This window comes from Natrix helvetica (genome assembly GCF_964273705.1).
Source record: "Natrix helvetica genome assembly, chromosome: 2".
Classification (NCBI taxonomy): domain Eukaryota; kingdom Metazoa; phylum Chordata; class Lepidosauria; order Squamata; family Natricidae; genus Natrix; species Natrix helvetica.
This window is the reverse complement of record NC_138552.1, coordinates 82921886-82938091: the sequence shown is the minus strand read 5'-3', so window position 1 is coordinate 82938091 and position 16206 is coordinate 82921886. Positions and strand designations below refer to the sequence as shown.

Genomic DNA, 16206 nt, shown 5'->3' with positions numbered 1-16206 from the left:
GGACTGCTTGTCCTGGGACCTGTCAGATGATTGAGTGAACTGTGGCACAAAAGGACTGCCTCCTAAAACAGGGAATGGATTTGCGATCCTGCTTTTTACTTAGGGTAGGAAGCACCTTCCACTTGTCCTTAGATTCAACTAGGACAGGGTCTAAGGCCTCACCAAACAGTTTGGTCCCTTTGAAGGGAGCGGAGGTGAACTTCCATTTTGATTTCATATCGGCCTGCCAGTGGCGCAGCTAAAGGAGGTGCCTAGATGTTACATCAGATGCTAGCGCCCTGGAAGCAAATTCCCCCGTGTTAAGTGAGGCGTCGGCCAAGTACTGAACTGCTGCTATGATTTTAGTCATGTCCTGACAAAGACGTGCATTACCTGCTGGAAGTTTAGACTGTAGTTCGCGCAGCCAAATAATAGAGGCCCTATTAAAGAAAGAGGCAGCGGAAGAAGCCTTAAGGGCCCAGGCTGCCGCTTGATGTGTTTTGTTGCAAGCCTTCTCTACCTTTTTATCTTCCACCTTGAGACCCTCCATTAAGTCTGCTGGTAGAACAGAGTTGGAAGTAAGAGCTGCTATTGGGGGGTCTACCGAGGGTAAGGCCAAAACATCCTCTAGATTTGACTCCACCGAATATAGCTTCTTGTCCCCTCCACTGGGCATGGTGAGGGAGCCAGACTGGACCCACTGCTGCTGAACATGAAGAGACTGGGAACGGGAATAAGTTCCTGCGGAGGGGCTTGTATCTTAAACATGCTATCATTGGGGTTGGAGGCAGTCAAGTCCAATGAACTCTGGCCTGCTTGGGGTTTAGTACCCAACTGGGTAATGGCCTTTGCCTTGTGCAAGATGGATTTAAACAGAGTAGGCTTGAAGAGCCTGAAGAAGTTAGGGGCATCTGGAGGAAGGTCTTCGTCCTCCAAAAGCTCCTGCTGCTCCTGCTCTGGGTCCTTCCAAGAAGAGACCTCACTGACCACAGAAGATTCCAGAGAAGGATGGCGTGCAGAGGAAGGCGCAGGGGAACCGGGATCCACCAGGGAAATGTCAGGAGACAAATCCTGAAACTCTACCTCCTCCTCAATGACCCGCAGGGGGTCCTCAATGGGAGGGGGGAAGGACTGACTCAACCCATGCAGTGGCCTGTGGGTTGGCCTTCCTTGCCTGGCACTGGGCCTTCTCAAATTGCTTTTTTTAAAAAAAAGAATTTTTTTGGTTTTTAAACATTTATGGGAAAAGGTAAAGGGGTACATAGAAAATTTTGGCAACTCCCACACTAGTGGTAGAAATCAAATATTTCAAATACCTTTATTTTTGTGACCTGAGCCTTTTCAATATTGCTCCTTCCTCCCTGTCCCCAGGTGGAGCCACAGCCCCCCCTTCATATCTTGTACCTTGCTACCCTTTTCACTACCTTCCCTGTGTTCGTCCTCTAGAAGAGAGAAATGTTTTTTAATGAAGGCTTCAGCCTCTTGCACTGTATTAATTCTAATTCTATTTCCCTCCCAAAAGATCAACATTCCCTCTGGCAATAACCATCTAAACCAAACTCCTTTATTGTATAATTTATTTGATAAGGAGGAATACTTCCTCCTTCTTTCTCTTATCTTTTTCGGGATTTGCTTAAGAATGGTGATTTCTTCATCTTTATATTTTAGTGATCCCTCCCTTTGGGCCCCAAGCACCTCATCCCTTGTGGTCCTCCTGAGAAATTTAACATGTACCTCCCTTGGAACATTATGGCTTCTAGCATATGCTGAATTAATCCTGTAAACCAGATCCATATCTCACCACAGCTGTTCCTTGTCTCTCTTAATGTATTCTGCTAAAATTGTACCCATAATATCCTTAAGGTCTTCATTTTCTGCCTCTGGTAGGTTCTGGAATCTGAGAAAAAAGGACATTTTTTCAAATTCTATTTTTGCCATGAAGTTTTCCAGGTCTACATTTCCCTTCCGGATTGCCTTAACCTCCTCCCCCAGTCCAGCCGCTCCCTCCTCCACCACCACAATTCTATTTTCTGAAATATGATGTTTAACATCTCTGAGTTCATCTTTGAGATCTGTCACCTCTTTTTTCAACTCATTTTGACCCCTCATAATGTCTTGAAACATTTGGGAAACAGATAGCTCTTTTGGGCTCTCTCCAGACCCTTCTTGTTGTAACAATGAAGTAATTTTCGTTTGCTACATGCTTGGACTGGAGGTGGCAGACGCAGGAGCCGAATTGCTTTTTGAGGGCCCGTTGCTGACATTCTGCATCCCCATTTGCAGCCGTGGATGACTGGTAGGGATGACTGCCCTTTCTTGCCGCCCTGCCTTCTTGCCTTTGCTTGTGGCCTTGGCCTTGGCCTGACTAGGGACTTGGGAGGGACCTGGTCTACCGTGATAGCAGGTAGATGGGCCTGGCTGCTCCAGATCTGCCAATCAGAGGCTTCAGCCATCTCAAGCTGTTCACAAGGAGACGAAGCTGCCAAAGATGTCAATCAGCAGGTGATGGTCACTGCGGAGGCCTCTCGCTACAGCTGGAGCCTTCAATTTAGGGAAGAAGAGCCCAAGGGATCATGAATCAGGGAGGTTGCGCTGCCTGGTAGATCACTCAGACAGGGGCAAAAATGAAATAAACCCGTCTCTGTGCCGGTGTATGACAGTAAGGCAGCCAAAGACACCATCGTTGCCCGACAATGAAAAGGTGAGTGGCAGTAACCCTGCCGGAGCCCCAAAAACTGTCAGCTGGCCACTTGGCGGCGATCTTTATTTTTTTTATTTTATTTATTATTCGTATTTATAGACCGCCCCCTCTCCCGAAAGGGACTCGGGGCGGTGTACAGTCACTAAAATGCGTTATAAAATACATACATAAAACAGTTAAATAATTAAATACGTAGGTGGAGGAGGTTGCAAGACTGTATATAGAATAATAAATATAGTACATTAAGAGCTCTAATAACCTAGGAGTTAAAATATTACCCAAAATTACCCATTAAAATATATCCACCGGGAGGTAAAAACTAAGAATGTGCCAGGCCAGCTAATCGAAACAGGTGAGTCTTTAATTTTTGACGGAAGGAACGGAAGTCAGTGGCAGTTCTAATATCGGGGGGGAGGTCATTCCAGAGGGTTGGGCCCATCACAGAGAAGGTCCTACCCCTAGGCGTCGCCCGCTGGCACTGCCTAGTGGACGGCACCAGTAGTAGTCCCTCCCTGTGAGAGCGGATTGGTCGTAGGGATGTGTGCGGGAGGATACGATCCCGCAGGTAACTGGGTCCTGTGCCATGGAGCGCTTTAAAGATGGTAATCAATACCTTGAAACGCACCCGAAAAACCACAGGCAGCCAGTGCAGCTCGCGCAGGAGAGGTGTCACGTGGGAGTATCTTGAGCTCCCCATAATCACCCGCGCGGCTGCGTTCTGGACTAGCTGTAGTCTTCGGATGCGTCCCAAGGGAAGCCCCATGTAGAGGGCATTGCAGTAGTCCAGGCGAGACGTCACCAGCGCATGAGTGACCGTGCGTAGGGCATCCCGGTCCAGTAGGGGGCGCAATTGACGCACCAGGCGAACCTGGTGGAACGCCCCCCTTGCCACGGCTGCCACATGGTCATCCATAGACAGCCGGGCATCTAGGAGGACGCCCAAATTGCGCGCCCGCTCCACAGGGGGGAGTTGTTCACCCCCTATGGCCAGCGATGGAGTTAGCTGGCTGAACCGGGGTGCCGGTAGCCACAGCCACTCAGTCTTGGAGGGGTTGAGTTTGAGTCTGTTGTCTGTGCGGAGCCGGACGAGCAGGAAGGCAAGCTTCGAAAGAGCATGAAAAATAAGCCTTCAAAATGGCCACCGCTCTGGTGTGGGGGTGGACAAGGAGAAAATGGTGGCCACAACTTTCAACAGCAGCCAAAAATGTCTGTGGCTTGGCGGCAATCAAAGAGTCCAGAAAACTAACCACTGACAGCTCCCGGCAGCCGCCGAGTGCTCCGCTGCTCCTCAGGGAGATAATGATCCCTAGGAGGATCTCTGCCACCATCTGCAAGTGGCACAGTAGGTGGAGCACCCCCCACATCCGCTCCTACCTCAATTGAAAGTCTGAAGAGAGAGACAAATTAAAATTCATAGAAATCAGGAAATAAACAGGAAAAACCAAAAAGCTAGACAATAACAATGAAAAGGAACACAGAAAAACTGCTGAGAAATGAGAGTCCAAGCCTATATTAAAAGTAGAAGCTGGAGCTCACAAAAATAGTCCTTAACGGGCCAGACTGAGGAAAAAAACTGGCATTAAGGAGGCGTGGTTAAGGAAAGAGATTACCTCAGGCAACCAGACTAATTTAACCCAGGCTTGGACTCTCCAAGCAGCACACAGGAGAATTGACTATTTTGATTAAAGAAAAGAATGTAAGTACTTTTATTTCCACATGGAGACCACTTCTGAACTTTGTGTTTGAAGTGGAAAAGAACGAAACTTTGATTTTGGGTTTTACCGATTAGATTGATAGATCTTTATAGAAATGACTTGTTCATATTATTATGAAAAAACGAAAAGTCGTGATTTGATGTTAATGCCTTATTTTACTGCAATAGAGAAATCGGAAGTCAATGTTTCTTTTTCTTTTCTTATCCTCCCTCCCTCTCTTCCCCCTCTTCCTCCCCATGTTTTTCTATTTACTTCCATATTTTGTATCATATTTTATAACCCAATAAAAATGTTAAACTGGAAAAATACATCTGAACTAGCATTTTTAAACTATAATTAAACAATGTATGATGCAGATTATATATCAATTACATGATACTGAATTGAACTGCTTTACTTAAAATGTTATATAACGGCACTTCATTTATGTATTCTTCTTTGTAACGATGATATTTTATTTTGAAACTGTGTATTTAGTAGTATGTCTGAACTATGATATTTTATTTTGAAACTGTGTATTTAGTAGTATGTCCGAACTTAAATCTATGATTATATTTATTCACATAGTATTTGGAAAAGTCATATTCATAAAATTTACCTTCTTTTATTAATCCATTAAAAAAAAATCAATGACCTGAGCCATTTCCAGGTTTAGGTATAGCAATCCTAGATTATTAAAAACTGAATTTCAGTTTCCTCACTGTAGTGCCAAAGACAAGATATTATGGAAAACAGGGAAGAGCCATAAATTAACATTTAAATAAAACGTATCTCCAATTTCATGCAACCTCCACACAATGTTTTGTGGCTTGAAGATTCCCTTTCAATCTGATAGAACAATTGCTAAAACCAACAGTGTGGTTTGCATCCAGTTTAAAGTGGGAAATACAAGAATATAAACTCTGGAATGGATGTAACACAGATTTAAAAAAACAGAAAAATCCAACTCATTACCCAAGCCTAAAGAAAATCTCAGAAATTGTCAATTCCACCAACACGTTTGTAACATGGATCAAACTATTTTGCAGCATTTATTCCCCTCCCCCCCAAAAGTAATAGGACTCTGGTAAGTACCATGTCCAACCACAGCCTTAATCAAGCATTACTTGATCCTGAGGGGGGGAAAGCATAAATGCTAGCCCCTCCCTCCCTCAACAACCACAGTGCTTGCCAACTGTGGCAAGAAAGATAATAAAATAGGACAAAACTCACTTAACAAATGTCTCACTTAGCAACATAAATTTTAGACTCAATTTTTTGTCATAAGTCAAGGACTACTGTACTATTTTTGCCCTTAGGTAATAATTCTGAACAAAGTTTGCAAAGAATGGTGAAGATTCAGTTCTATAACAAATTCAAAATCAAATGTTACCCTATGGTGAATTAATTATACAAACTAATAAATTAATTGCTATGATTAATTCCCGCAATCACATTATGAGATTGCTTATGTTCTAAATATATTTTTGGGCTTTTCCCTCCAAATCCTTTTCTATTTTCAAGGTGAGCATGTAATTTTTATGGCTCTGTTAAGAGTTTTTTAAAATACTGTAGTTTCCTAGTTCTTTAAGTGGCAAAAATAAAGTATCTTGATTTTTTCAAAATATAGCAAATCGGTACATCTAATAAAGACATATATGTATTTGCTAACAATGCAATCTGTGTTTGCGGGTACACACGCACACAAGTATGTGTGCAGTATAAAACTTTCAGATGGGATTTATAATAGCATACTGAATTTATTTAAAAATCAAATTAATTTGTTTTGTAAAAAACACGCCTGTATTAGAATTCTACCTCTATTTTGATCATGCTGTTATAACAAATTCCAAAAATATAAATCAACATAATTCTACTCACTTATATCCACTTAAGTGATGTAATATGCTTAAGTGATATCTATAGTATATCACAGAACTAGCATACACAAATAAAATATAAAAAGCAAACATAAGGACTAGTAAAAACATAAAAACATATTCTTATAGATTCCTATCAACAAAATCCAGGGACTTCTATAAATGGGCCAGGATTCAGGAGTGTATTTTAATAGACAAAAAATCTGATGAAAATCTTGGCACAGGTAGTCTTCCACTTACAACCTTTCATTTAATGATTGTTCAAAGTCACAACAGCACTGAAAAAATTATCTATGACCATTTTCACACTTTCACCATAGCAACGTTTCCATGATCATGTGATCAAAATTCAGATGTTTGGCAACAGGTTCCTATTTATGACGGTTTCAGTGTCCTGGAGTCATATGATCACATTTTGCAACCTGACAAGCAAAGTCAGTGGAGAAGATGGATTCACTTAACAACTGTGATACTAACTTAGCAACAGCAGTGATTTACTTAACTCTGGTAAGAAAGGTCATAAAATAGAGCAAAATTCACTTAAGTGTCTTGTTTAGCAACAGACACAATTGGGACTCAATTGTGGTCGTAAGTCAAGGACTAGCTCTATTTAATTCTTTAATATGATTCAGTATTTTCATGGTTCCCATCTGACTTTATATTTTAAAGCTACTTTAAAGATAATTGTGTCTACAAAATCCCATGAAAAAAAGAGCACTGCCAAGTATTCTTGGCACTTTCTCTTTAAGAGTCAGTCTGGCTAAGTACATATTTTTTTGATATCCATTCTGTAATTCATTGCAATGTAGAATAATAATTTCACATTCAATTTTAGGAGGCAAAGGTCTATATTGGGGCCTCAGTAAAATAATCACTGCTAAGTTGAATTGATCTCAAGGGCATTACTTTATAACAAAAAAAACCCTCAAAATCAACCATTATTTTAAAGCTATCCAATTCAGATTTTAAGGACAACTAATAAAAACAAATCCATTGGCTTCTCAACCTAACTTTCCTCCTTACTGTTTGTAAGGCTAAATTGTAGAATCAATGAATTCGTGTAGAATCAATGAAACCATAGATGCAAAATAAGTGATAGTATCAGTTAAGTATATTGAACTGAAATTTCCTAACAACCTTGTTAATAGCAATGTGGATGAGGAAACAGCTTTTTTAAAAAAATAGTATTTATTTCTTTGAATGTAAGTTTTAAATTACAATTAATTACAATTAATCCTAACTAATTTTTTTTAAAAAAATAGGGATAAGTTGCTATTTGGATCTAAAACAGACAAGGTATTTTTAGAGGAGGCTATTATACCTGTCACTCTTGCACTTTTCCGCTTCCGCATATAATATGACTATAATACATAAATATAATAATATTCACACAAATAGCTGGATCATCTTTATTTGAAATACTCAAAAATCTAAGATGAAACAAACAAAAATAAAATGAAAAAGATAAAAAGAAATAAGTATTATAAATAAAGTAGAAGTAAAGGTTTTCCCTAAAGAATTTTAATAGTTTTATAGTTCTACAGCTAAAGTTAAAATATACTTATTTATAATAAGGGGCTCTATTCATTTCTGCTTCCTAACAGAGAGGGACTGTATTGTCTGAAGACCCTTCTATGGTTATGTAGCCAGCATGACTATACACCAAAAGTGCCAGTGGTGGGTTTCCAATTTTTTTACTACTGGTTCAGGCGCGCTCCCACACATGCGCAGAAGCGTCCGGGTGGGTGTGCAGAGTATGCTGCCACCACTACTAGTGGTTCGGCCAATCCAGGCCAAACCAGGAGCAACCCACCTCTGAAAGGTGCATGGAACACGGTTACCTTCCCACTACATTGGTACCTATTTATCTACTTGTATTTGTATGCTTTGAAATTCCTTGGTGGGCAGGAACTGGGGAAAGTAACAGGAGCTCACATTGTTGCGTGGTGTTCAGGTCTTAAACACAGGCTGTCAGTTCTCCAGCTGACAACTGGAGAACAGTTCTTTAACCAATGAGCTAATGGGGTCCCTTATTCTAAATAAGTATATTTTAACTTAAGCTGTAGAATTGTAAAACTATTAAAAACTCATATATATAGTATATATTTTTCCAAAAGAGAAAAATATATTTTAATCATGGGGAAAAAAATGAAGAAAAATATTGCAAGTATTTTTCTGTTGCAAATAACAGTTACATAAAAATGCAACAACTTGCTTCAAATTTCAATTCAGTGTCCATAAACACAATTATATGTATATACTATAAAGCTATACTATCACTGCACTGAGGTTGCTCTTCTTTGTATTTGATTTGTACCATTTAAAGCCTCCAATTGCAATTATGGAGTGTTAAAGACTAGAAAACCCTAAGATGGAGAATGAGAGGAGAGGAAAGGGAGAAAATAGTCTATTAAAGGGTTCATGCTTTTACATTTTACTCTGCTCTGAGTTGGCACTGAAAAGCAGAATACACTATGTTAAACTGTGTCTGAATATGTAGATTAAATTATATGAGTGAAAAACTTGGCAGGCTCAACTTTGTGCAGAAGTAAAATGTACTCAGAATGAGTAGACTGAATCAAGTGAATGAAGAAATTGGCAGACTACTTGACTGAGATTTTGTTAATCATTTGTATGGAAGGAATTAAAAAGTACTGTGCTATGCAATGTGGATGTACAAAAGTTTGGCTGCTGGAGGCTTACTGTTTATAATTGCTTGTTTTGATCAGTCACATTGGTAAGATAGAAGCATGGTGATGTCATCAATGTATCAAACATCAAATTCTGGGCCATCTACTTGTAGTTGGAAGATTGTTTTGAGTGTATTAGAACTAAACAAAGTCTTATACAAAATAGTATTTGGTGTTTGGTGGAGGCTTGATGCCGTGAATTGTCTACCCTTGCTAAACAGGAAGCCTAGCTCAAAAAATAAATCTACCAATCCACTGATAATATCAATGCAGAAATGTTAAATTGTGTCTATCCCCTGAATGTTCTGTAAAGAGAAATTAATTCTGTAAACCTGAGTGCCTCTTTATATATTATTATGTATATTATTAGATATTATTAAATATGGAAGACAGCATAAATCTTAAATCTTTTGGATTATCTAGTATACTTCGCATTTGACAAAGCAGACCACACCCTACATCTTGGTAAGGTAGAAAAACATGGAATATATAGCATCACCACCAGATGGATTAGTAACTGGCTGACAAACCACACTCAACATGTAGTCATTAATGGTACTACATTTTCAGTGTAGGGAAATGAGGGGAAGTAAGCAATGGGGTACCACAAGGTTCTGTCTTAGTCTCAGTACTCTTCAATATCTTCATAAAAGATTTAGATGAGAAAATAGAAGGGAAACTCATCAAATTTGCAGATGACACCAAGCTGGTAGGTATAGCCAATACCTCAGAAGATAGGCTCAAGATCCAGAAGGATCTTGACAGTCTTGAACACAGTGCCCTATCTAAAAAAATGAAATTCAACATAGATAAAAGTAAGTTTTACTTAGGCAAGAAAAAACTATCTGTACAGGTACAGATTAGCTAAAACTTGGCTTAATACCAGTAACTGTGTGGGAGATCTTGGAGTCCTAATGGACAATCACTTAAATATGAGCTAGCAGTGTGCTGCAGCCCTCAAAAAAGCCAATGAATCCTAGGCTGCATTAACAGAGGGATAGAATCAAGATCATGTGAAGCCTTAGTACCACTTTATAATGCCTTGGTAAGACCATGCTTGGAGTATTGCATCCAATTTTGGTTACCACAATATAAAAAATATGTTGAGTGCAGAGAAAGCAACAAAGATGACTGGGTGCTGGAGACTAAAGCATATGAAGAATAGTTGCAGGAATTGTGTATGTCTAGTCTGTTGAAAAGAAGGGCTAGGGGTGACATGATAGTAGTCTTCCAATATTTGAGAGATGCCATAAAGAGAGGGGTCAACCTATTTTGCAAAACACCAGAAAGCAAGGCAAGAACCAATAGATGAAAGCTAACTAAGAAGAGAAACAACTTTGAACTAAGAAATTTCCTAACCAGTGGAACGGCTTGCCTTCAGAAGCTATGGGTGCTCCATCACTGGAGTATTTTAAGAAAAGACTGGACAGCCAACTTGTCTGAAATGGTGCAGGGTCTCCTGCTTGAGCAGGCGGTTGGATTAGAAGACTTCCAAGGTCCAATCCAGCTCTATTCTGATTGATTGATTGATTGATTGATTGATTATGTAGACCAGCAGTTCCCAACCTTTCTGGCTCTGATTTTTGAAAGATATGGTACAGTGGTTCTGAGATAACATTTGCCAGCTCCTTCAGAACTCTGGGATGTAATCTGTCAGGTCCCAATGATTTATATTTGTCAAGATCAGACAGGTGTTCTCTTACCATTTTCTTGTTTATTTTATTTTTTGTTTCTAGTCTGCCTTTATGGTTTTGCTTTTGGGGATTTAAATGAATTCCGGTGTACCATAGGTAGGAAAAAAATGATGTACAGCCATAAATACAAACAGGATAGCTTTAGGACTGTTCCAACTATATTTACTTAAAGAGCAATTAAGACTATCAAATAACTACTTTTAGGACTTAAAATTTAATTAAGATCAAAAGAATGTGATCTTTTAAAATGTTACTATGTAGTCCAACTTTGTTTCATCCAGTATTTGTTTATTCCAGTTTTTTCCCCATACTAGTGCTCATATACTAGTGTGATATTAATAATTCCTAGTCATAATGTTCGCTACTTTTCTGGCCAAGAATCTTATGTCGCTTTTCTGTGTTTCTTCTTACACCACACCAATGAGACAGACAGTACACTTTAAAACGTAACAGGTATTAAGCGAAAACTAAATAATGGTTTCCTACATAGTCATGTGCTAATATGTTTGTGAGGAAAAAGGACCAATTCCATACATATTTCTTTTTTTCAAATATGGAAGAATTTTCTACTGTCAGTTTGTCATGAACAACCAATTTAACTTACACGAGGATGGAGCCTATTTAAAACATTTGTGAGTGAATGGTGTCTGTGGCTGTATTCACAATTTGGCACTGAATTATTTGCATCAGTATTTTCCAGGTAATACTGGAAAATATTATCAGCCTCAAAATAGTATCTTATGGAAGAACCTCTGATAAACTATATTACAATGAAGAGATAAAGGATATGGTTTTATAATTAAATTATAAATTTAATCATGAGATCTGGATAGCGTTCAACTGTTTTCCTAAAATACTCATACAGTATATGAAATTGCTGATCTCTTAATAAAAATATGCAACTTATCATTAAAATAAATCTTCCTAGCAAAGGACTGGAAGGTAGCCAATGCAGCATCGTTTTTTATTTTTTTTAACAAAAGAGATCCAGAGGGATCCACATAATTATAGACCAGTCAGTCTAACATCTGTCCCAGATAAATTCATGTAAAACAGGGGATCCCCCAAGGATCTATATTGGTACTGGTGTGATTTAACATATTCATAAATGATCTGGAGTCAGGAGACAAATAGGTTTGCAGATGACAGGAAATATTCGTAATAATAAATAAATCTTTTCAAAAGGTTCTCACCAAACTATCTGACTAATATTGAACATGAATAGATGCAAAATTGTATTAAATATTAAAATATAGATTAAATTGATTGTGCATACTAAAAATGTTACTGAAAATGGAAAGTTAGGTGTTAAATTTAGAGTTGATTAGGAAACAGACTAAAATAAGTATCATTAATACTGCCTGGTGCTGGCAAGATAAAAGTGTTGCATCAGAAATATTTATTTAAAATAAAAATAATTTTGGTATATAATCAATATCAATTTTGTTAGGTAAACAAAACTATTTCATAGTACTAAAATTTCAAATCAATGTAATTGGTAGCAAATTAGAACAGGTAAAAATACATTTACAAAATCAGTGAAAGTTCTGATAACTTGAATTTAAAAAAAAATCAGATATGATGTATTATTGACTTTTGGGCTTAGAATCTCCAAATTCAAAAATATGTTTGTCTTTTTGCCATTTTTAACCCAGGCGTTAAACTATATTTTAGTTATATCGATATCTCTATATCAATACATTTCTATATCTTTATATGTTTTCCACCTTGAGTTATTTATACAAATATAGGTGGAATATAAATAAAAATGTGTGTTTGTGTCTGTATATATATACTTAACAAAGAACAATTGCATCAGTCTGATCACTGACATAATATTACATAAATAGGTTTTTGTCTAGATTCAGCAGAGTACATTTTATAACTTTGTACTACCAGACAACCAAATAGCAGACAGCCAAAATTTTCTGGCCTCCGGAGCCTGGGGGAGGCAGTTTTTGCCGTCTCAGAGGCTCGAGGAAAGTCACCAGAGCCTAGAGAAGGCGAAAGTGACCCTCCCCCGCCATGGTGCAGGAGGCCAACTAAGCCCACTATGGCCACACCCACCCAGCAATTGGGCAGAGAACCTGTTGCTGAAATGTTTGAAGCCCACCCCTGAATGTAACCTACTCCTAATTGTTTTGAAATTTCAACATGACAGTCCCTTGATGAAATTTGAGCCAATCAACTCGTTATTCTACTAAAATCTGGCTCATGGGATTCTAAAATGAGCAAGAAAGAAAGATACCAAATGCACTTCTTTGAATTTCTTGGGAAAAGGGGCAATATAAAAATAAGATATAAATGTTCCTAATAGTTATTCTGAGGTATATTTGCTAATTTAAAATTATCCTGTTCACACAGGTATGATACAATATCACCATTATCATGTGCAGGTAATGCCCTTGTATCAATTATTTAGAATCTTAGAGGTAGCCTCTAAGCTGTGGAATCCACTCCCTGAGGAGTTGCATTAGTCACTATTTCTCTTTGCCTTTAGAAGAGCTTTTTTTTGTCAAGCTTTTATCCTGTTAATGAATTCCAACATTAATTTTAATTCATTATTCAAACTCACTGTATATTAGTTATTGTCAATTGTATATCATATTTGAAAGGAAAGGAGGAGCACTGATGGAATAAATAAATATGAATTGAACTCGTTTATTTGTGTTTGCCAAACCTCAATGGTGCCAACCTAAATACACCTTTAAATTTTTTTCTTCAAGTGAAATCTATTGTATCTAAGCTAGAAAGTACCAATTAGAATTGTATCATTTCCCTGCTTATTGTGAGAATGTGTACATACTTTTGGAATTTGTCTTTCTATCTGGCAGAGCTAAGCAACCAGGTTTGCTGGCAGACACTTAAAGGGGGGCATAATTTCCTCCTATTTGGAGAATTATGCCTAACGCTGAGCACCACAGTTCAAAAGCATACATACAAGGTGGAATGAATTCAGAGAAGGCCTATCAAGATGGTCAGCGATCTAGGAACCAGGCCATATGAAGACAAGCTAAAGGACCCCTTTCAAAAAGCTTTCAAAAAGTTGACTGATGAGCTATCATAGTAATCTTCAAATATCTAAGGGACAGGAATGATTCTATCGTTTAAAGCCAGAGGGCAAACCAGAACCAGTAGATTAAATGACAAGCTAAATGGTTCAATTTAGCTGTGAAATTATTTGTTCTTTATGTATTGACTTCCTCACTAAAGTCAATATTTGAAAATATGAAGCAAAATTTTGTAATTGCTAGTAGAAGTCTCTAGGTTGGATTCTTATGCAGGTCAAGGCCATGGAACTTCTATTTACCTATTTCCTTAATTTTGTTTAAATCTAATCCTATCTTCATAGAGCAGCTAGAATCTAAGACTGTATGACTATTATTCTTCTCTTCCCTCCTAGTACCTATCTCTTTCCACTTATGACTATAACCAAGTTGCTTGTATCTTTAAAATTTATATTGTTTCATTTGTTTTCTAGTATAATTTGATTGCTTATTAGTAACCTATGACTATCACTAAGTGTTGTATCTTATGATTGTTGATGAATGTATTCTATTTTATTTCTCTTTATGTACACTGAGAGCATATGCACCAAAGACCAATTCCTTGTGTGTCCAATCCCACTTGGCCAATAAAGAATTCTATGTTATTAACCTTCTGTAAACTGCTTGTTCTTTTTTAATTTCATGTATTAATTTGGTACAGCAAAAAGTGACAAAAAGTGACTCTGAGCAGCATCATGGACAAAGTGAAAATCCAGAAGAATTATTACCACATGAAGCAACGGGGTTTTCTCCCTTCAGAGCCTGGCTGGCTCTATGTCAGGGATGGCTCTCTTGGAGCTTGTCTTGCTTGCTTGAGCAACCTAAAAGAAATGCGATTCTTTTGTGGGGTTCACCGTTGTGGTGCCTGGGGGGGACAACTATAACAGCCCTCAACGCTAAACCTGTCAAAGCAAGCAGTTCCCCGCTCCAGAATAGGGATGTTAATATACTATATATTATTAGTAATATTAATATATTAAATAATGTAATATTGATATACTAAGGAGCCTAGGAAGTTGAAGCCACAAGATGAGGCACTGACAGACACCCAGAAACCTAACAGGGAAGCGCTTTAGTATTTATCTGGGATTTCATAACTGGAAGTCAAGCTTATGAACATCTCCCCTTTCTGCCTCATTGTCCCCGAGAGCCGTGAGCACCCAAGTCTCTGGTCCTCCTCTCGGCGGTGTCTCAATCCTTCCCCCTCCTCGGTACCAACCTGGCACTGGTTCAGCTGCTCTGTCAGGCTCCTGACTTCTTCCTCCAGCACAAAGATCCGGGACGCTGCCGCAGAAGCCGGATCCTTGCGTTTGGAAGAAGCCATGCTTAATTTGGACCGCGCTTGGAGACCCTAAAGACCACTTTTCACGTGCGTGTTTACTGACTTTCTGTGGGAACCGTGAACGAAAGCAACTGAGGTAACTAACAACAGGGAGGAAAAACAAATCTTTGCAGACCGCCCGACTTAGGCGCCATAAGAGGAATACAAACGCTCCCGAAAACCAATGAAACAAAAGCTTTCCCCGAGGCACCGCCTTCTTCTTCCTCTAATACCCACCCCAACGTCCTCCTTCTAAAAAAAAATTCGAGTAAGAACATGCGGGTGGCGCTATGAACCACAGAAAAAAGGACGCAATGTCAGGTTGTCGGTTTAAACGAGTGAGCGGCAAAAGGCGGAAGTCAAAAAGAAGATGGTGGGGTGTGTTTTTAAAGTATCTTTATAGAGCATGCGCAAAGCTTTCCCGCTCGACTATTCCGCCGCTTTTACTTTCGGACGCGCTTGCGTTTCGGGGAATTGTCGTTTTGGAGGTCAATTGCTCGCGAATCCCGCCTTTCTCATCGGATTAGTCTCGTCTGAACCAAACGTCTGTTAATGCAGCAAACTATCGTTGCCTAAGCAAAACCATGAGTTGGCATGTTGCTTCCACAACTTCGGCGACTTGAGTTGTATTGAAATGTATTCATCAGGACGCAATTCTGCATGTATTCTTATTTGACATTAGGTCTCCCAGAGCTCTGGCCCTATAGAATAGAATAGAATTCTTTATTGGCCAAGTGTGATTGAACACACAAGGAATTTGTCTTTGGTGCTCTCAGTGTACAAAAAAAGACATGAAAAGATACATTCGTCAAGAATCATAAGGTATAACACTTAATGATAGTCACAGGGTACAAATAAGCAATCAGGAAACAATGTCAATATAATTCGTAACGATACAAGCAGCAAAGTTGCAGTGCTGACTCCTACAGTCATAAGTGGGAGGAGATGGGTGATAGGAATTAGGGAATTATTTGTTTAGCAGAGTGATGGCCTTCGAGAAAAAACTGTTCTTATGTCTAGTTGTCTTGGTGTTCAGTGCTCTATAGCGTCATTTTGAGGGTAGGAGTTGAAACAATTTATGTCCAGGATGTGAGGGGTCTAAATATTTCCACGGCCCTCTTTTTTACAGTGCAGTGTGCAGGTTCTCAATGGAAAGCAGGTTAGCAGTAATTGGTTTTTTCCCCCTGCAGTTCTGATTAT

General features: G+C 38.8%; 1 protein-coding gene across 1 annotated transcript in view; it reads right to left on the bottom strand.

Annotated features, from left to right (window-relative positions):
• Positions 1-15230, bottom strand: part of CNTLN (centlein) — a 216945-nt gene extending 201715 nt beyond the window's left edge. Inside the window, exon 1 of the mRNA XM_081940175.1 lies at positions 14905-15230. Within this exon, the coding sequence (XP_081796301.1) occupies positions 14905-15009 (105 nt within the window). The 5' untranslated portion in view covers positions 15010-15230. The remainder of the gene's footprint in view (positions 1-14904) is intronic.
• Between the last annotated feature and the right edge of the window lie 976 nt (positions 15231-16206).